Source organism: Lepidochelys olivacea (genome assembly GCF_965140295.1).
Source record: "Lepidochelys olivacea isolate rLepOli2 genome assembly, chromosome: 6".
NCBI lineage: Eukaryota > Metazoa > Chordata > Testudines > Cheloniidae > Lepidochelys > Lepidochelys olivacea.
Window position 1 is genome coordinate 120,806,855 of NC_140416.1, and position 21,920 is coordinate 120,828,774.

The following is a 21,920-nucleotide window of genomic DNA, read 5'->3' on the forward strand; positions in this document are numbered from 1 at the left end:
AACCAGGATGACATTGGGTAGTGGCAGCTGCAAAGTAGAGTGATGCTGGGGGAATCCCTCATTAACTGTGCTGTGAAATTCCACTCAAGAATCTGTGGGGTCTAGAGGGGAACATGCTGGAGACAGCCACTGCTCCATGCCTGAAAACTGCACGGTCCCAGCTTCGTGAAGCAGATTCAGGCGGCCACCTGCAGACTCAGTGAAGTGGGGGAACATGCCGCGTAGTTCTACTCCTTCCTTTCCATGAGGTTAATGCCATCATTCCATCCCTTTTACTCCCCCGTAGGCTGTATAATAGAAAGGAACATGAGGCCCATAGGATTTATGATGTCCATTACTTGAGAGCTTGGGGCGCTTTCTCATTATGTATTACCATATCAGCCATCTGTGATTATCTGTAAATGCTGAACTATTACCACTTTAAAATATGCTCTGGTCTGATCGATGTAAAACCCTGGTGGGTGGCCATCATCTGGCCAGAGACTGCATAAGATCACGTCATCACTGCTTCTGAGAGCATCTGTAATGCAGGGCACAGGAGGCTCAATGTTCAAAGGGGGTAACCCTGCTCAGGGAATCGCAGACAAGTGGCTCTGAGGCACTGCAACTTTGTCTCTGGGAGTGCACCTGTGTGGTGAGGGATGTTCTCATACTCAATACATAGTTAAATTAGAAATAATAATACTTAGCATCCAGCCAGCACTCTCTACTTTCAAAAGCTCTTTGCAAACATTATTCAATCCTCACAACACCCATGGCTGTTATCTCTGTTTGATACATGGTGCAAGTGATGCTCCCTTAAAGTTACCAAGGGAGTGAGGGGGGAGCTGAGATTAGAATTCTAGAGGCAATCCCAATACTCACTTTAATAAACCATGCCACTTCCTAATAAATCACTGGTGGCCTAGTGCATTGTCTATCAAACACCCCCCTTCCTCCCGAAGACCACCCATGGCTTCTTGGCATGACTTTCCAGCAGCCATAATCCATTCCGATCATGAAGGTTTTTGCATTTGGAGTCATGGCAAGAAACTGCAGATAATTTAGGGCTCTGGATTGGGGATTCCTTCTGCGCACAGTGCTCAGCTCCAGGGCAGCACCGGTAGAAGAGGCTGTGGGAGATGCCTCTTGAAGCCATGCTTTCTCTCTACAGAGTGAGTGCTGTGTGGAGGGAAGGGGGAGGCCTGAGAAACTGCTCTGAGAATGGAGCGGCTGGTGGAGCAGTGGCAGAACAAGGAGGAGGGAGCAAATGGCTCCTTCTCTCCAAGCCCCTGTCTCCCTTGTGAGGGTGGGAGTTTGCTATTTTTACTTTGGTGTCTCATCCCACCAGATGAGAAGTCTTGGCCTAGAAGTTACATCACCCTGAATTACATTAGCCCCTTCCTGTATTAAGAAGTGAACAGAATCATTTCTCTTCTCAACACCCATTTTTATTTTTATTTTATTTTACTTTTTGAAAGAAGACAACTGTGTTTTCTGCTGTCTTTCAGCTCTTTTTCTTACTAGTGATAAGAGGGAAGTGATATGATTAGCCTGTTCTCATCCATGCAGAGGTAATGAAAGATATGGGAGAGATGGCAACCCCACACACTAGGCTGTCCATGTTATGGAACATGACATGCTGCCAAACTAATGTCATCTGCAAAATAATTAGTCTCTTCTCCTTGCAAAAGTTAGCCCTTCATCATCCATAGCTGTCACACTAACAAGAATTAAAGTCCTATAAGTGCAGTATGAAACTCTATACACAGTGGGCACACTTAGATGTTCTATTTGCTTAATAGTCAGTAGGGGCCTGAACTAAAACTCACTAACATCAATGGGAATATTTCCAATCACTTCAAGGGGCTTTGGATCAGGCCCCGTGCACACAGAAAATCTCTTCCAAAGCAGTAGAAACAAAATACAATTACAAGAGGTCCAGAGCCACTAATGACCTGAATATCCTTAACTCCCAGTAACTTGAACAGGAGTTGAGCAGCCCAGCACTTTCCATGGCCAAGTCCATCAGATACAAAATAAATACATACTGATTTATACCCAAACTAAGAACAGATTCTTAAATATTTGGTTTCCTTCATTTTTCATTCTTTAAAGTGCTAAATATCTAAAGTATACAGGATTAAAATGATATTTTCTTCTAACTTCACATTTAAAAGCCTATATATATATATATATATATATATATATATATATGTGAAAAGTATTTTTCAGTTTCAGTTATATGTAAGCCTTTGTTCTTTTCTTTTTAATGTTTAGCTCACCTAAATCTATGTGACAAAATAATCTCTAATACTTCATGAACATCCAGTAAGCAGTTATCAAAAAACTCATTCTTCATACATCTCCTACAGACTTCTTCTGTCCATATTACCAGTGTATATGCAGTGTTCTAGCAATTGTATGCAGTATGGATGTGAAAAGGATGCTTAAATTGGTCTAGTAACTACCAGCAAAACCATAAAGTTACACTGCAGATCTTTCCATGGACAGAAAATGCTTTAGGCTCTACATCACGCATTTGAGAGTATAACTTGATCATTCTTGGTTTTCCACTATAAGTCTGCTCCGTGGGGAGCATCCTGGAAACTGTGTTCGGGTTCATTTTTATCTTGCTCCTTTTTACTGCAAAGTGGAAAAGATTCTTGAACAAACTGCCTACACATTGGACACTGTTGAAAATATTTCACACACCCATCGCACAGACACGTATGCCTGCAAGGCAGGAGGACCCAGTTCACTGTTCCATTCTGGCAGACGACACAGTCTTTACTGTTTTCCTCATGTAATTCTGATTCAACTTCGGCCAGTCCAACCTTTTCCAGCAAGCTTTTGTCAGTGCTGCTGTCTCCAGAGGCATTGCTCGAGGGCGGGACACTGCTGCTTGCAGACATAAAAAGTTGCTATGGACAAAACACACACAAACAAGTTTCAGCAGAATTCAGTAACTGCACATTGTCTTTATATTCTAATGTGACCTACAATAGATCAAAGGCGAACTAATGGGGCCTTTCTTCTCTCTACACACATGCTTCCTATTAAGTTCAACACAAGTTCAAATTCAGCCTTGGAGTGACGGGACACAACTCCCTTGATTTCAGTTATGGATATTTGGGGAAGATAAAGAGGTGCAGAAACACTAAGGGGAAAATTAGAGATAAGGGACCAGATCCCCAGCTGCCACAAATCAGCATACTTCACTGACTTCAGTGGAGCTATACAGGTTTACAATGGATGAGGTTCTGGTCAAGGCTTTGTACTTTCTAGTATGCTGTTCCATAGGCCTGGAGTTATGTCCCTAACCTCTTCTACCAAGCACATACTCTCTCTGCCTTCAAATCCACCACATTTTATCATCTCTTGTGCTTTCCTGTCTTATTTTATCTAGACTGCAAGTTCTTCAGGGCAGGGGAATGAGTCTTTCATGTTTGCAAAGGATCTGTGTTTACGAAGAACTACCTAACACTTATGATACTATATAAACATTGTGTGTAAAACAACAGCATTACTGACATATGTCAAAGATATAATTCCTAGGCACTGGAAAAGGAACACCTGACTCATTAAGAGAATGAGTAACACTGAAGTCTACATTAAACTTCCTAAAGTGTTCAATTGCAAGGGGAAATAGAACTTTTTGAAGATATCTGGCTATTGACTTATCTGCATGGAAACCTGCTCTTATATTCTATTTAAAAAAGCAGTTGGGATACCATATACACCAGATTTCAGAGTAGCAGCCATGTTAGTCTGTATTCACAAAAAGAAAAGGAGTACTAGTGGCACCTTAGAGACCCCCGCTCTCCTGCTGGTAATAGCTCATCTTAAGTGATCACTCTCCTTACAGTGTGTACGATAACACCCATTTTTTCATGTTCTGTGTGTATATAAATCTCCTCACTGTATTTTCCACTGAATGCATCCGATGAAGTGAGCTGTAGCTCATGAAAGCTCATGCTCAAATAAATTTGTTAGTCTCTACGGTGCCACTAGTACTCCTTTTCTTTTTGCATATACACAGAGAGTGTATATCTGTGTATATAAACACACATTTGTACATACAATTCAAAACTGTAGCAATTATGCAGATCCATTATTGTTTATTGCCAACAGTATGTTTGATGTGGTAACAATTCCCCCAAATAAAGCATATGGGAATTTTTTAGGGTGGGTTATGTGAAGCAAATATCTACCACACAAATTGCTGGACTTATTGAGACAAATCTATTCGTGGCTTAAACTTCAAGTCAACTGAGTTCCATCAAGGAATGAATTTGGCCCATTCTTTATAATTCATGGATACTGTATAGACATTATCTGTGTATTAAGTATATTATATTTTACTGTTATACTATAAAAACAAAGGCTTTAGAAGTGATCATAACAAGTTATGTTTGCTTTCAGCATACTGAATTTATGCTGCTCACTGGGCCTGATCCAAAGTCATGGAAGTCAACAGAAGCACTTTCATTGACTTCAATGGGCTTTGCATCAGGCCCATTCTGAATACTCTATAATATTTGCAGCTATTATTCCTATCTATCTGTTACTGCCACTTTGATAAATCAGGAGGGCCTGGGGTTGCCTGGAATATAAATATATAACAATAAGGGATTTCTGTAGGAGAGTTCAGATATTTCCAGATACGAACATAGGCTGCATTGTAAGTCTGCATGGAACTAATTTAGTGACAAGATAAATTTAACCATCATCCAGTTCCTTGCATAATAACAGACTGAAAAAGCCAGATACTGTACCAATTTAGGGTAACTGTAGTCTACACAAACGAAATGAATATTGCAGTCAGAGTGAAGTAAGACTCAGAATACAGCTTACCTTAAGGTCATGGAATTGACCTTGGGCCAGAAGTAGATACTGATATAATATTCTGCAGGAAAGTCTGTAACTCTCATCGGGAATATGAATTACGGACACCATTGAAATCTAAAAACAGAAGTTTTCTTTAGCACTCTCCCCTTTCATGTGTATGGCTTGTTGATTTATATACATGCAGTGACATGTACATCACATACAAATAACAGGGAGTCTATTAAGAGATTAGACAAGGTAAAACAAGTATATGGTTCAGTTTATTTCTCTTCATAGCCTGTTTGTCTTGTTTCTAAGGGCTGCTTACGGTACTGTCCCATATAGCTGTTGAACATGTGATCAAACAGACCAATCCAAGCATCAGATTCTACAGCCACTCTGTGCTGCGTAACTTCTTCTGTGGCTAATCCACAGAGATTATCCTACTACTGCTCCCAGCTAATGGACTTGGGCCCCAACCAGAAAAACACTTAAGCACACATAGTCAAAGGTAGGCAAATGCTTAAATACCTTTCAGAGTAACAGCCGTGTTAGTCTGTATTCGCAAAAAGAAAAGGAGTACTTGTGGCACCTTAGAGACTAACCAATTTATTTGAGCATAAGCTTTTGTGTGAGCTGTAGCTCACGAAAGCTTATGCTCAAATAAATTGGTTAGTCTCTAAAGTGCCACAAGTACTCCTTTTCTTAAATACCTTGCTTAACTCGGGACTTAAGTGATGATTATAACCCCTTTGGGACAGAGGCTGTCTTTAAGTTCTGTGTCTGTACAGCACCTAGCACAATGGGGTCTTGGTCCATGACTAGAGCTCCTAGATGCTACGATAATACATTACTATTTACTATTGTATGTGCCCCATGCTGGACCTCTGCACAGCAATGAATTTCATCCAGAGAGAGCATGACTGAAATTGTGACTGGCTCTTGCACAGTGGCACACAAAGAGGGGGAGAGGGAGGGAAACTCCTTGAGTATCCAGTAAAAGCCAATCACAATCTGGCCTTAAAGAACCGTATATAGTACAAGTCCAATACGACTTTCTCTTCTGTGGCTGGATTCTATCCTGCCCTGGACAATAGCAGCAACCTTTCAGCTAAGTTCTGATTGCAGAATGTCTGTTACTGATGATGTACAGGGAGAACACCTCCACTGACACTTTCCTATTTGTGTTCTCCCTGCTACCACAAAACACTTAGATGTTGGTTTTCAGATTCCAGATGGCACTTAGAGGTATCATCATTCAGCCTGTAAACAGAGCAAATACTGGACATAAAAGTCACTGAGAAGGACAAGATATGGAACCACAGAATGATTTTTACAGTCACTTTGCTGACAATAATAGTATTTTATGCTTATGTATTGTTTTCGAGCCAAGAAAACAACCAGCCAACCAACCAACCATAACTGATTGTAAAGAAGAGAGAGAAGCCCAATATAATTGCAAATTCCAAGGCTCTCGGAAGAAAAAGGAATCTATAAGATGTTTTTTGTTTGAAGTTATTTAACAAGCTTGGGGATCAGACATGCACTTAGGATACCTCTAGTTAGCTAATGCAAATATAAAGCATGCAGAGATTAAATGAATTAAACATATGTATTTATACTAATTACATTTACTATCCCCCAGGGCCAACTAGAGCCTCATTTTTTTAATCACAGTACATTTTACATCTTAATAGTGATCCATTTGTTTAGTTTTGGCATCAAGATGCCCCTAATTCTCAGAATGACAGATTTGGTATTAGATAACAATAATTTAAGAGCCAACAGTCTCAGTTCTATTCGTGCAATTACACTGTGTCGATTTGCAATAAGCAATGATTATTACATAGATCCCCGCTTAATAAATGGGACCTGGTCTACAGCTGCATTATCAAAACTCCCAAAGCTATGTTTTAGTTCACAAGAAAAAAATATATAATAGAACAATAGAATATATTGGGTAGTATCCCTTAAAACAGTTTGCAACCCCTCTATGGGTATCTATACACTGCAATTAAAAATCTATAGCTGGCCCACGTCAGCTGACTCAGGCTCGTGGGACTTGGGCTGTAGGGCTGTTTCACTGCAGTGTAGACTTCCGGGCTCTGACTCAGCCTCACCTCTGGGACCCTCCCACCTTGCAGGGTCCTAAAGCCTGGCCTCCAGCCTGAGTCCAAGGACCCTGTGAGGTGGCAGGGTCCCAGAGCTGAGGCTGCAGTCTGAGCCCAGAAGTCTACACTGCAATGAAACAGCTCCACAGCCCAAGTCCCGCGAGCCTGAGTCAGCTGGCACGGGCCAGCAGTGGGTGTCTAACTGCAGTGTAGACATACTGTTAGGGTTCTCACTATCCTCCATGTTCCAGAAGCTGCTAAAAAACCCAGGAGAAGCAGCAATGTATATAGATTCACAGAGTTTAAGACCAGAAGGGACCATTAGATCTGACTTCCTGGATACTACAGGCTGTTAAATTTCACCTAGTTACTGAGCCCAATAACTTGTTTGACTAAAGCATAATGTGCATTTGGCTTAATCATATTTTCCAGAAAGGCAACCAGTCTTGAAGATGTTAAGATATAGAAAATCCACCACTCCCCTTAGTGGATTTAACAATCACCTTAACTTTTGTACTTAATTTCTAATTTAAATTTCTCTGGCTTCAGTTTTCTAGACATTGGTTCTTGTTCTGCTTTCTCCACTACATTAAGAGCATTTTAACCCTTGGTATTTTTCTCCCCACTCAGTACTCACACACTGTAATCAAACCAACTCTCAGTCAGTTTCATTTTATCAGAAAGATTGAGCTCTTTAAGCCTCTCTCAAATGCATTTTCTCCAGATCTCAAATCATTCCTGTGGCTCTTTTCTGCACCCTCTCCAATTTTTCAACTTCCTTTTTAAAACGTGGACACAGTTATTGGTCTCACCAATGCAGTATACAGAGGTAAAAATCATCAACTTACGCGTAATTCACTACTCCCGTGTTTATACATCCAAGGATCGCATTAGTCTGTCTTGTCATGGCATGGCTCTGGGAGCTCATGTTAAGTTGCTTACCCACTGTAAACCCTAAATCCTTTTCAGAGTCACTGCTTTCCACTAGGCATGAGCTGCACTCCTTATCTGTTGATGTAAGACTTTGCATGTGGCTGTATTTAAACACATTTTGTTTGAATGGGCTGAGCTTACCAAACAATCCAGACTGCTCTGTATGATTCCCCTGCCCTCATTGTTATTTATTGTTTATTTATTGTGTGATATTTTGATTAACTAACATGTCACGTCATTTATAGTCATTGTATGTTGAATAGATTTAAGTGTAGAATTATCGAAGTATAAAGTTGACCAGTAGTCAGAAGGGATAAGTATGTATTAGGTACCTAAGTAAGTAGGATTGAAATGCAAAGCCTACAGGCTGAGGCCTATAAAATGTCAGCTTAGCCATACTAGGCCAGAGGCTTAAGAAATGCTTGACATAGGATAGTGACCAAAGAATAACACCATGCCACAAGATTACGGGAAAAGATGTGCCAAGAGTGGTATAACACTGTTGCCAAAAAAAAAAAAAAAGCGAACATCATTCTGGGATGTATTAGCTGGAGTGTTGTAAGCAAGACACAAGAAGTAATTCTTCCGCTCTACTCTGCGCCTCAACTGGAGTTATTGTGTCCAGTTCCGGACACCACATTTCAGGAAAGATGTGAACAAATTGGAGAAAGTCCACAGAAGAGTAACAGAAATGATTAGAGGTCTAGAAAACATGACCTATGAGGGAAGACTGAAAAAACTGGGTTTGTTAATCTGGAGAAGACACGATAACAGTTTTCAAGTACATAAAAGATTGTTACAAGGAGGAGGGAGAAAAATTGTTCTCCTTAAACACTGAGGATAGGAAAAGAAGCAACGGGCTTAAATTACAGTAAGGGCGATTTAGACTGGACATCAGAAAAAACTTCCTATCAGGGTAGTTAGACACTGGAATAAATTGCCTAGGGAGGTTGTGGAATCTCCACCATTGGGGATTTTTAAGAGCAGGTTGGACAAACACCTGTCAGAGATGGTCTAGATAATACTTAGTACTACCATGAGTGCAGGGGACTAGGCTAGATGCCCCTCAAGGTCCCCACCCTGCCTATGATTCTATGAATTTCAGGCCATTGCTACACACCAGGACTTGATAAGTAATAAAGTGTAACAGCACAGGAATTACAAGCTGTATCATCGTTATATAGGATTCTCCCTCCTGGATCTTGTCTACACTGAGAACATATTAACTAATGTGTTTAAATTAACACTACCTATTATAAATTAAACTATTGTAGACAATATCAGTGGCATTCAAAATTGGGTCAGGTCATGGTCAACCCACTGTGGTCTTTGGTGGTCTTTTAAACATTTGGTGGTGTTTTAAATAATAAACATATTTAAATGTATTAGCTGACATTTCTGATAAATACATTTAATTTTCTCCACATAGATGAGACCTTTGAGGCATGAAAACTCATGATTCCTACAATCCCATGCTCAATTAAAAAAAACACACATTATTTATGTACCAACAAATGCCAGTTGTGTGACAGCTATTAAAAAAAAACAAGCATGTGTTTGCAGGGGAATATACCAGAGGTTTACCTTGGATCTATTGTAAGACTTAAATATATAATTGTTTCCTTAAGATTTTTACATATCAAAAATGTTTTTGATTAAGAATATTTCAGCATTTACCATTTTCATTTAGTGGTTATATTTTTGAAGTTTTGCAACAAAGTTAGAGTTAATCCTTCCATTTGGACCATGAAAAAGTCTAGAATCTGTTTCTGCTTTTAATGTACAAGTGGATTCTGCTTCTGCTGCTTTGGCCAGTTGAAGGGTGTTTGACAATGACAAGAATCAGGAAGAAAAACTTCTACAAAAGGAAAAAAGAAAAAAGAAAGAAAAGAAAAGAAAAGAAAAGAAAGTGGGTTTCCCCCCATGGTAAGTGATGCAAAAAATGTCATGTTAAACAATCCATCTTTCTCATGTTAATTTAAGAAACCTTCTTGCAAGTTTGTTAAATCTACAGTTTATCTTTATTAAACTAAACTGAATTATAAGCATACTCGGCTGTACTGATTGGGGGAGGAGCTGGATACATTGTTCTTTTGAGGCCTTTATGGTGGGGTGGCAGGAAGCTGAGGCATAGAAAGAGTTGGAAAAGGTAATATGTAAGTTCTCCTGGGTATTATTTTGCCCATGACTGATGTCTATAGTAGTATGTGGAGAAGGTCAAGCAGATTGGGGAGTTTGCCTTCAAATGTGTATCCCTCAATATACATTAGTGTTCATGCACCTAAAGCTATTGGAACAAAGTATAACATTTAAACTCAGAAAGACACTGAATAAATATACATATTGCACATTGGACACTCAGAAACTAGAATCAATTCCTCTGTGGAAAAAAAAAGTTTTGGAAGGGATATTAAACCTCTTGCTTCAACATTTAAGCTAATCTCTAACTATTAGGGATTAGGAGAAGATCTTCCTGGGGAGTAGATTACTGAGTATCCATGTACTGTGGGATTTTCACAACTTTCTCTGAAACATCCAATGTTGCAATTGTCAGGGACATAATACTGGATAAGATGAACAACGGGTCTGATCTGGTATGGCAATTCTTACAGTCTTAATCCTCTCCCCAGAGATCAGTCCAAATAGTTCTGCCAGGTACTGGGGTGAATCCCTCTTCTTGACCCACAGAAGTTACAAAGGCTAAACCAAATCAAAGGCTCCACAGCACCTTCACGCGGAGGGAAAATAAAGATTTGCACAGTTTTTGATACCCTGACCTGACACTTCCTTAGCCCTCATGCCCTGCTTCAATGTGCTAGCACACAAAGACCTTCACAAATATGAGCTCTGTGTTGTGCAGAGGGTGAGCACTTCCTGAATGGCCCACACATACATTCATCCCTACCCCAGGCACAGCAGGCCCACCCAGGTTCCCCTGTTTAGGGAGCCACCATTGGTGCAGAGGTGAGGGCTAGATTCTCTTTTTGGCCAACATGCGAAGAGCAAGCCAGTCTTTCTTCTCAGTCCTAACGTACATTCTGAAGCATCCAAAAGCATCAGTACAGTGCCCTGCTATACATTCTAAAATTACTCACAATGTCGTATAGTTCTCTGTCTTCTTCATCAGCTAAAGTCAACAAAGCTACCAGTGGGTAACGAGATCTAGGCACTGGGCCAAAGCCTGCAATTTGAGCATCTTCTGGCAACTGACAGTATTTTTCTTCCTTGTTGGTTTTTTTAATGCTTTATTTGTGTAAAGGAAAACAATCAATGTCACTGCAATTGAAGACAAATGTGGCACTTGCACTAAGAGTATTCTCAATCTTATTCATTCATAAATACACGGTGCCAAAAGCTGCAGACTGCTCATGAGGCTCAATTCTCACCGTGCCAGAAAATTAGCATAGTTTGTCAAAATATTGTTTTTAAATAAAAGGATACAAATACTGCTGTCGATAGATATATTCGCTGTAGAGAGCATCTTCTAGTGCCTGTGGAGTCTTTATTCTGAAGCAATAGACGTGTTTCTGCAAAGCTTCGTGTAGTTTTTGAACACTGCATCCCCAGTAGCATGTAAGGATACAGTCTTCCAGACAATCAGGGGTCAGTGTTATACCCCCTTAGAGAACAACATATAAGTACATGGACAGAAAATGCATCCTACACAATGCAAGCTTCATCAGCTCACTAGTATACAGGAATCCTGAATTTACCAGCTGTAATTCCTTAAATGCAGCAGAGGGAAAGCAATGCCAGTACCCAGATTTTTTTTTTAAATTAGGGTGGGTTTCATGCACTTGAAAGGGGAAGGCCATGAGGTACCTTTTGTTATTCCATGTGCACCTCGTGCCGGGTAAGGTTTACAGCTAACAGCATTATATGTACTAGCTCTCCTAGGGGGCTGAGTATGACTCTTACCCCAAAGACTATGCCGTTTGGAAAATGATATTTAACTAGACCCGCATCCTAGCATGTTCCTGTGCTCTATGGAAGAATCAGGCTCTACTGCGTGTGTACAGTGGGGATAAAACTATGTGTCATGTTTCTTTCCCCACTAGTTATCAGTGCAGTAGACAGCAATAATTAGCCATTAGGGACAGATTTTAAAAAGAGGTGTAGGCCAGACTTTCAAGAACTCAGCACCCACAGCTTGGGACAGATTTTCAGAGGTGCTCAGCTCCCATTAAGCAGCAAATAATGGTCAGATTTACAGAAGCACCCAACACCCAATATGCTGAGCTGTTTTGAAACTCTGATCAATTATTTTGGTGCCTGAGCGGGAGTTGTCAGTGCTTCTGGAAATTCTGGCCCTGTAACGCCAAGACTCGTTGTGGGAAAAGGGATGAAGAGACTTGAGCTCATTACTGCAGTGCGTTTTATTTGCTTACAGGAAGGTTTTACAGGTTTGCTACCTGACTTTGACACAGGCTGGGAGAGGATCTCCTGAATTCTGCAGAGGCTCGGGAATGTACTGGATGTTTGAACAAAGCAGCACTTTAAAAAAACACCCAGACAAACTGCAAGCCACCACTTAGGTTTACATCACAAGCACATACAAATATCTTTCTTCGTTGGCTGGTGTGGACAGCCATACGGAAGGCCATTCTGGGAGGAAATTGGGAGTAAGGGGGCTGGGCCGGGACCTGGCATTGCATTTACATAGATCCAGCTGCCCCAACACTTTGTGCCAAGGGCATGAAGGGGCTCCTATAGCAGCCCATAAGCTGCAATAGCAGCAGTGGAAAGCTGCTTATCAGCTGAGCTCCCTGTTCCCAACTGGTGCAGAAGGGCACAGGTCCCCTGCCTCTCTGCAATTCACCCACATGGGGCCCAATCTAATTTGTGAGCCCCACAACATTGACAGTGGCACTTTAAAACACACAACGTTTCCGTAAGCTGCACCAATAGAGCTATATCTATGGCGACTGTGTAAGGGAACACGTTATGGCCATGAAAGTAAGAGCTGGGAGCTATAGGTGGGGAAAGGGCACTCAATAAAACCTAACCAAAAAATACACTGACTTGTTATGGAAACTGCAGCAGGATGCGGAATTTCTAGGCCAAAAGGATTCTTCACTTGTCTCATCTGCTTTTTGGATATTCTTACGCTGGATTCTATTTCTTCTGAATTTCTCAGTATCACAGGAACATCCCAACCAAACCTAAGCAACATGGAACAACCAGATGCATAAGTGGGCATGCGTTAGTGCTAGTGTGTTCGAACTGCCTTTCAGATGTCAATACCAAGCAACACAACAAACAGAACTGCATCTTGGAATTACAGAATATTTCCTAGGATGCATGCATAGTATATGCTGTCAATCAAAGCTGGATCCATACAATACAGTACTTTACAGTGATAAAAGTGGGAATCTTTAATTCTAGTCAGAATATACGAACGGCCATACTGGGTCAGACCAAAGGTCCATCAAGCCCAGTCTCCTGTCTTCTGACAGTCGCCAATGGCAGGTGCTTCAGAGGGAATGAACAGAACAGGTAATTATCAAGTGATCTCTCCCCTGTTGCCCATTCCCAGTTGTTGGAAAAGAGAGGCTAGTGACACCACCTCAGCCGATCCTGGCTAATAGTCATTGATGGACCTGTCCTCCATGAATTTATCTAGATCTTTTTGAATCCTGTTACAGACAAACTTTTGAAGGGAGAATATTTTCCCTCTTTTTCAAAGTTTTGCAGAGCTAAAGTAATGAAGATAATTAGTGCCCTCTAGTGGTAAAGTTTTAGCTACACTTCCCCAAAACCAGATCTATGGGAGTGGCTGCTCAGTGGCAAGTGAAGTTACTGATGCACTGTGTACTTTCAGCAGTACTAAGAAATTAGAGCCTGATCCTGCAGCCCTTGAATTCATATAGCTTTTGTTATAGCCACTGGGATTTGCATTCATGAGGACCACAAGATCCAGGTTTAACATTTTAATCTTGATTATAAAGATGTTTCTTTGAGTCAGGGACTTCAGTTTCTGCTTCAGGCCCAGAATCAAAGCCCAAAGAAGTCAACGGGGAGGCTCCAATTGATTTCAACAGGGTTTGGATCAGACCCTCAAGGCTGAGGTTGGCATGCCAGGCCAAGTGAGGTCATTTGTATCAGTCAGGATCCTTGGCCACCATTTTTTAAAATCACAACTCCCTACCTATCTTTACTCACAGGCACAGTTAAGCATGATATTCAACCTGAAGGAACCAAGAGGGAATACTGCAGGAGGATCCTATCTATCAAATACAAAAGGCAGGATTTTCATATTCTTTGACTGCAGCTTTTAAAATGCACCAGCCACAGAAAGCCGTGATGTACATAAGATCAAGATACACACTCATTCCTGTTTTCAGATAAGAGATAAATTCACCTTTAGAAGTGACTGGGGATGCAGTCCTGTAATCGTTATGCTGATTCAGAAGACAATTTTAGGAACTGAACAGGAGAAGTTTTGTTTCTATATTCATCTATCCCAGATTTTATACAAAGGAGGCAGCAGACATAGCTTGAAGGGAGGTTTTTTTTTGGTCACCTCATTTTATATATTGTCATTTATTAGCTCCGGCTGCACCATTAACATTTATGACCTAGTACATACGCCACTGCTATCTGTAAAGCTGAAGCGATGGCCCTTTTAAAGGGTTTACAATGTTGATTCCCTCAGTCATCAGCATATTACATCCTGGGGAATTCTTTGGGGTGCTTTACCTGCTCCTGCGTAACAAAACTCCCCTGATGAGGATGGCACGAAATGTATGAACTTCCCCAGATTTATTGTTTCCATGAAATATGCTAGAATAGTTTGCTGTCACAATGAGATGGGTCTCATACAAGCAACTCAAGCTTAAAGGGACACTGTCGGTTTAAATCTAGTCAGTTTTAAAAAGTGATAAAAAAAGTTTCAGCTACAAGGTCTGTCTTTGAGCCTGTCTGAATTTTTGTGGCTTCGCAACCAGTTTGTCCCGTTTTTAAAAACATTGCCCTCCTCTGCTGCTGTGTGGAAGGACCACGAAAAACAACAGGGGAAGCAGAACTATACACAAAGTGCTGGCAAATGGACAACTAAAATGAGATTCGTTTCTCCTCTAGTCTGTTAGCGTTTTATAGAACGTAAGGTGTCATTTGGAACAATAGCAAGTAAAACATCAGACAGAAGTGTGATTTTCAGGTTGACAGTGTCTCTTTAAGAAGAAAAAACCCCTCAAGATGGTTCTTGGTAGCAGCGATAGGTTCCCAGTAGCTTAACCACCATTAGCTTCCTTAGCCTGCACACCAGGATTGTGCATATTCACAGAAGGGAGGACTAATAGGCTGGAAAAATCGATACCCATTCATCTTTTAAATAAAAATGCTCTCTCATGACCATACTCATAGAAGGAGACAACAATATTTGGCAACCAAGCTTACATTTAACTGCACTACGTTAGCAACGTTCACACTTTTTCTACAGTAAACTGAGTAACCTGGTAATTCAGCAGTGTTCAACTTGTGCACAAAGGGCCAAATCCTCAATCAGCATAGCTGTACTGACTTCATTGGTATTATACTGATTTACATTAGTTGCAGTCCTGACCCTGAGTGGGGTGGATTTAGTATTTTGCAGGTAATCTCCTCAATGATTGTTTTTTTAATATACCTGCTGTTTTATGCCACCTGGTTGATTCCAAAGGCAAAAAGCTTTTTGCCTTTGGAAGCATTTTTCATTGGTCAGTAGCAATAAGATATTCACCAGGACAAGTAGACATGGAAAAACAAGCCTCTGGTACAGAGTTTTTTCAGAAGCTAAAAGCAAAAAATGTGTTGATCAACAACTAGATGTAATGAATATGCAAGGCCCTTCATTTTCAGCTTTTATCTTGTTTAAAGTTTCCCAGGAATTTATCAGTGTTGATTGCAAAAATATTTTAAAAAATGCAAAATATTAACTTTGCAGTTTTTTAGCTAAATAACACTTTTCTTTTCCTTTTTTTTAAATCTTAAAAACATTCTGAAACATAGTTGTAAACAGTTTTTCATTTTTGACCCATTTTAGCATAAAAAGTAGTTCACTAACTTATTTGCTTTGAATGCTGATTACCACTTTTACATATAGGATGGATGAATATGGGGTGGGGGGGATTTGACAACAGTATATACACTAGTGCTCAAGTCATTCCAGTACTTCTGACCAAGCTTCCCACTCTGGTCCTGGTTACTGCGCCACCATCTCTCCTTCTGGAGTGGGCACAGAAGTGGAAGAGGTAGAGGAGACAGTGTGAGAAGATGGTGTCTTCCCTTCCTCCACCTTTTCCACAGCTTCTTCTTGGCGCAGTCCTCGGAGTTCTGGCATTCCAAAATTCAGGTAGTAGTAAAAACCTAATAATGGCTTCCATAAAACCAGGGAATCTTTCAGTTAAAAAGAAAGTAAAAACTGAAAATGAAGAGCCTTATGAATACTAAATTTGAAGTTACAATAGCACTGTAAAGAGAGCGTAATCAAGTTTAGAATATGACATTCCAGTTATCAGAGGCCAGATCCTTAACATGTGGAAACTCATGTAGCTCCATTCAAATCAATGGAGCCACATCAATTTATACAGGCTAAGGATCTGTCCCCTGTTTTCAAAAGTATAAGCCTTATAATACTGCTCGTGTGACACTAGACTGAAGCCACGTGAAAATTCAGGAGTCAAAAATCTGCATAACAAGTAAGGCCAACATTTTCAAAGACTGTCCACTACTTTTGAATGCCCAACTTGAAATCCCTTGGGATGTCTTTTTCAGAGTGTTACGCCCACAGTTCCTGTTGGCAGTATTTTGGGAAGCAGGTACTCAGCTCCACTGAAAATCAGACCCTAGGTGTCTCAGGCATGCCATGAAAATGGAGGCATGGAAAGATAGTGGATGCTTTTGCAAACGTAAGCCTTAGCGTTCATACTTTGTTGGTGTATCTCAGGTTGACTCGCTTAGTCAGGAACACCTCCATAAAATGGGACTGCTGATTGCTTGCTGAAAATGACTGGAAAACAGAGACAAACAACATTATAGAAAAGGAAGGAGATTGTACCAAATAATTATTTATTGTTTAGATTGCACCATAGGCATGCACAGCACTCTACAGAACGAACAAAGTGGCAATTCCCTGCCCTGAGTTTACAATTTTAAATCCTGTTTCTGCAATGAAACACATGCAGGGAGCTCCCAAACTCACTTGTAGCCCTGCTGAGGCCAACGGAAACCTGTGTGAGTACAGAAGTCTGCCTATATGCACCTAATTACAGGATCAGGGCCTAAATCACACATAACAGAGCAAGGGATGACCATGAACAAAAGGTGAGAGGGCAAGTAATCGTTAAAACATCAAAGGATCACAAGATATTGCTTAAGTTTCATGCACATCTTGTTCATTCCAAGTCTAATTTTTCATTTTATTTATATATATATATATATATATATGTAACCTGGGTTAATGGGTCTGATGCAAAAGGGAACCAAGCTTGTTGGTGGGTAGATGAGAGACGGGGAAGACTACAGTGTGTTCACCTCACTAATGGACATGACAGACAAGGCTGACTGAGCCAATCAGAGGGAGGATGAAAGGAGGAGAGCTCTGCCTAAGGGGGATAGGCATCTCTTCCTTTGTCTGGGGGAGTTGCCTATGTTACCCTTAAAGGGGTTTGTTGAACTATTCTGGGAGCAACCAACTGGATTTAAACATTGAGGAGGCCTCCAATGTTGTGGAGACTTTCTCCACAATGAGTAATGCCTGTTGTTGCCAAAGAGAGGCCAGCTCCCTAAGCAAATCGGCACCCTCATCGCCTCCCCGCACTCAAGCGCCTTCAGGCCTAGAATGACTCATCAAGATATGTGGTTCCTCCACATTACAGAGCCCACTAGTATGGAGCAAAGTGGACTTGTGAATCTATGGAAATCCACCCTGGGGATAGTGTTACTTGGCAGTTGTATGGTATTACAGATGTACCCAGTCCAAATCAGTCTTCCTCTTCCCTTTATGTTTCCTCTATATTTCCCCTTGTAGGTAAAGTGTACTTTGATTGTTGATTCATCCATTAGAGAGGTGTCAGAAGAATATATGTATGAGACATCAGAGTAGGCACAAGAGTAAGTACTGGGTGATGAATAATCGAAATGACATAGGGAGGTAAGGTACGGTTCCTGATTACTGTAAACAGTCAGGTGGAAGCACCACAAGTTAGTGGCTAAGAACCCATGCCATTGAAACCCACTGCAGCCAAAGCAGAGGGACACTGTTGATGATTAGCTGCCCTTAGGAGCACAGCGACTCAAAATCCCCTTACATAGATATGCAGACATGTTTCCACACACGCACACACATACACACTGAGGAATTTTTAAGTAGTGATTTGCTATTGTGAGTTCTTCTGTTTTTATAAAAATATTAAAAACAGAGAGCAAGAATGTGCAAGAGGTGAGAAGCAGACAACAGTGTTCTACGGTTAACATGTCAGGGGGGAGAGAAGGAGAACGTTAAAAAGGAAACACCACCTTAATTGTGTTCTACCTCCCGTGCACACACAATGCCTGGCTTCCATCAGGTATTTCTTCAGATGATGCAATGCCCCAAGAGAAGAACCACCACAGATTTATACTCAGAGTTGATTCTGTGATGTTTAATAAGGTGACAGAAATGTTATAATCTATACAATTTAAGATAAGATTTTCCTAAAATTAGGCCCCATTATTCGTGTACTTAAATAAGAAGCCTGATTTTCAGAAGTGCTGAGCACCTGGCATCTTCCATTAAGGGAGATCTGAAGAACAACTGATGGGAACCAGAGTGGTGTTTGCAGGATAGAACTCAACTATAGAAATGCTGTCCCTGTAATCAATCTCTTATTCTCTCCCAATACAGGTTACATTTAGAACATTGGTATCATCCATGAGGCAGGGATTCCACAAGGAAGAAAAAGGAGAGTTCCCATGACAGCTTTTCCCACACTCAATACATTTATGGAGCATCTCTGCTGTGCAGATTCTCTGATGCACAATAAGGTTGGAGTGTTGACTAGCAAGCAAGGAAGGATCTAATTCTGCTCTCATTTACACCAGTATAATACGAGGGGAGTTAATCAAAAATGAGAACATTATTTGATCTGAAAACATACTTGAGAACCCCAGTTATACAAGAAGCTTATGCTTCTAATCACTGGGAAAGAAATCAAGAGGTAACTTTACATACTACTCAAAGGAATTAATGCTACAAGTGTATTTAAACTAGCAACTACTAAATAAGAGGTGATAACATAGAAAGGGAGTACTTGTGGCACCTTAGAGTGTAAGGTTGTAAGGAGAGTGGTCAGTTTGGATGAGCTATTGCCAGCAGGAGAGTGAGTTTGTGTGTGTGTGGTGGGGGGTGTGAGAACACCTGGATTTGAGCTGGAAATGGCCCACCTTGATTATCATGCACACTGTAGGGAGAGTGGTCACTTTGGATGAGCTATTACCAGCAGGAGAGTGAGTTTGTGTGTATATGGGGGTGGGGGTGGGGGTGAGAAAACCTGGATTTGTGCTGGAAATGGCCCACCTTGATTATCATGCACATTGTAGGGAGAGTGGTCGCTTTGGATAAGCTATTACCAGCAGGAGAGTGAGTTTTTGTGTGTGTGTGTGTGTTTTTGAAAAAAAAAAAGGGGGTGGGGGGGTGAGAAAACCTGTATTTGTGCTGGAAATGGCCCACCTTGATTTTCACACACATTGTGAGGAGAGTGGTCACTTTGGATAAGCTATTACCAGCAGGAGAGTGAGTTTGTGTGTGTGGTTTTTGGAGGGGGGTGGGGGGGTGAGAAAACCTGGATTTGTGCTGGAAATGGCCCACCTTGATTATCATACACATTTTAAAGAGAGTGGTCACTTTGGATGGGCTATTACCAGCAGGAGAGTGAGTTTGGGGGGGGGGGGGGGCGGAGGGTGAGAAAACCTGGATTTGCGCTGGAAATGGCCCAACTTGATCACTTTAGATAAGCTATTACCAGCAGGAGAGTGGGGTGGGAGGAAGTATTGTTTTATGGTCTCTGTGTGTATATAAAGTCTTCTGCAGTTTCCACAGTATGCATCCGATGAAGTGAGCTGTAGCTCACGAAAGCTCATGCTCAAATAAATTGGTTAGTCTCTAAGGTGCCACAAGTACTCCTTTTCTTTTTGCGAATACAGACTAACACGGCTGTTACTCTGAAACATAGAAAGGATATTACACTAAAGGAAAAGTCAAGCAGCATATTTATAAGCTACCAAAAGTACCAATACCAGTAACCAGAGCAACTGGTTTCAAAGGATGAGGAAAATATTGAGACTCAGTACTACAGGTATCAATGTTAATTCAATAAAGAGGCAGGATCCATCAATGGCTATTGGCCAGGATGGGCAGGGATGGTGTCCCGAGCCTCTGTTTGCCAGAAGCTGGGAATGGGTGACAGGGCATGGATCCGTCATGATAACCTGTCTGTTCATTCCCACTGTCAGAGGACAGGATACTGGGCTTGGTCTGACCCAGTACGGCCATTCTTATGTTCTTATGATCTATGCTGAGTCAGTTTCCGAACCTGAAATTTCCTATGCAAACATGGCTTTCCAGACAACAGCCACCTAGACGCTTTTGATCATTTATCAGTTGACGAACCGACTGAGCATCAGGGACTAGGCTCTGCTGGAATGGCCACATTCCTCATTAGCTGCAACTGCATCGCATCCCAGCCTACCACTTGATTAAGATCTGCATTTATTGCTATGAACTGTAGGAAGCAATCCTGTCTTGTCAGATGTGGACAGAGGGGTCTAGCAGGCGTTGCCCATCTCTGTGGGAACAGGGGTAACTGTTTCTGAAAGTAGCTCACAGTAGTAAGACTGCTGCTGAACCCTTTCCAAGGCAGGCAGGGTAACTCTAACAGGGGACCCTCCCTGCCCTCTCCACATTCAGCAGGCCTCAGGCGGCCTCTAAGCCTAAGCCAGCCCCGGCCCCGCCTCCCACTGCCCCCGGGCTCCCCTCCCCAGCCCCGATACCGGGCAACACGCTCACCGGCCCCGCCCCCCCGGTCCTATCCCGGGCCGCCGAGCTCACCAGCCCCGCCCCCCCCCGGCCCCCGCGCTCACCAGCCCCGGCCCCCCGGCCCGATCCCGGCCCCCGCGCTCACCAGCCCCGCCCCCCCGGCCCGATCCCGGCCCCCGCGCTCACCAGCCCCGCCTCCCCTGGCCCCCGCGCTCACTAGCCCCGCCTGCCCCGGCCCGATCCCGGCCCCCGCGCTCACTAGCCCCGCCTGCCCCGGCCCGATCCCGGCCCCCGCGCTCACCAGCCCCGCCTCCCCCGGCCCCCGCGCTCACCAGCCCCGCCTCCCCCGGCCCCCGCGCTCACCAGCCCCGCCTCCCCCGGCCCCCGCGCTCACCAGCCCCGCCTCCCCCGGCCCCCGCGCTCACCAGCCCCGCCCCCCGGCCCCCGCGCTCACTAGCCCCGCCTCCCCCGGCCCCCGCGCTCACCAGCCCCGCCCCCCGGCCCCCGCGCTCACCAGCCCCGCCTCCCCCGGCCCCCGCGCTCACCAGCCCCGCCCCCCCGGCCCCCGCGCTCACCAGCCCCGCCTCCCCCGGCCCCCGCGCTCACCAGCCCCGCCCCCCGGCCCCCGCGCTCACTAGCCCCGCCTCCCCCGGCCCCCGCGCTCACCAGCCCCGCCCCCCCGGCCCGATCCCGGCCCCCGCGCTCACCAGCCCCGCCCCCCCCGGCCCCCGCGCTCACCAGCCCCGCCTCCCCCGGCCCCCGCGCTCACCAGCCCCGCCCCCCGGCCCCCGCGCTCACTAGCCCCGCCTCCCCCGGCCCCCGCGCTCACCAGCCCCGCCCCCCCGGCCCCCGCGCTCACCAGCCCAGCACCAGGCCGCTGGTGACCAGGAAGCAGACAAACACCACAGCGATGTAGAAGAGCGGGGAGTATTCGTAGAGCGTCACCAGGAACACGGCAGCCATGGGGCCCCGCGACCTCCCCACCTTGGGGCGGGCTGCCAGCGGAACCAGCCGCCCGACCTCCCAACCGGCCGCGCTCGTTCCAACTCTGACGGCTGCAGCACTACTGCGCA

At 43.3% G+C, this 21,920-nt stretch overlaps 1 protein-coding gene across 6 annotated transcripts in view; it reads right to left on the reverse strand.

Moving 5' to 3' along the window:
• Positions 1–21,920, reverse strand: part of CGRRF1 (cell growth regulator with ring finger domain 1) — a 29,164-nt gene extending 7,244 nt beyond the window's left edge. For 4 of the 6 annotated variants that reach the window (XR_014712089.1, XR_014712090.1, XR_014712091.1 and 1 more), the window contains exons 1-6: positions 21,707–21,920; positions 12,876–13,015; positions 11,295–11,472; positions 10,949–11,096; positions 4,837–4,944; positions 2,695–2,903 (exon numbers count right to left, since the gene is read on the reverse strand). Coding sequence is in view for 3 of the 6 variants with exons in the window: in XM_084631374.1 (XP_084487500.1) it covers positions 2,695–2,903; positions 4,837–4,944; positions 10,949–11,096; positions 11,295–11,472; positions 12,876–13,015; positions 21,707–21,810 (887 nt within the window). In the remaining 3 variants the exon portion in view is untranslated. Of the gene's footprint in view, positions 1–189; positions 288–2,214; positions 2,904–4,836; positions 4,945–10,948; positions 11,097–11,294; positions 11,473–12,875; positions 13,016–21,706 lie in introns of those variants that run through there. The other 2 variants (XM_084631373.1, XM_084631372.1) reach the window with 2 other exon arrangements.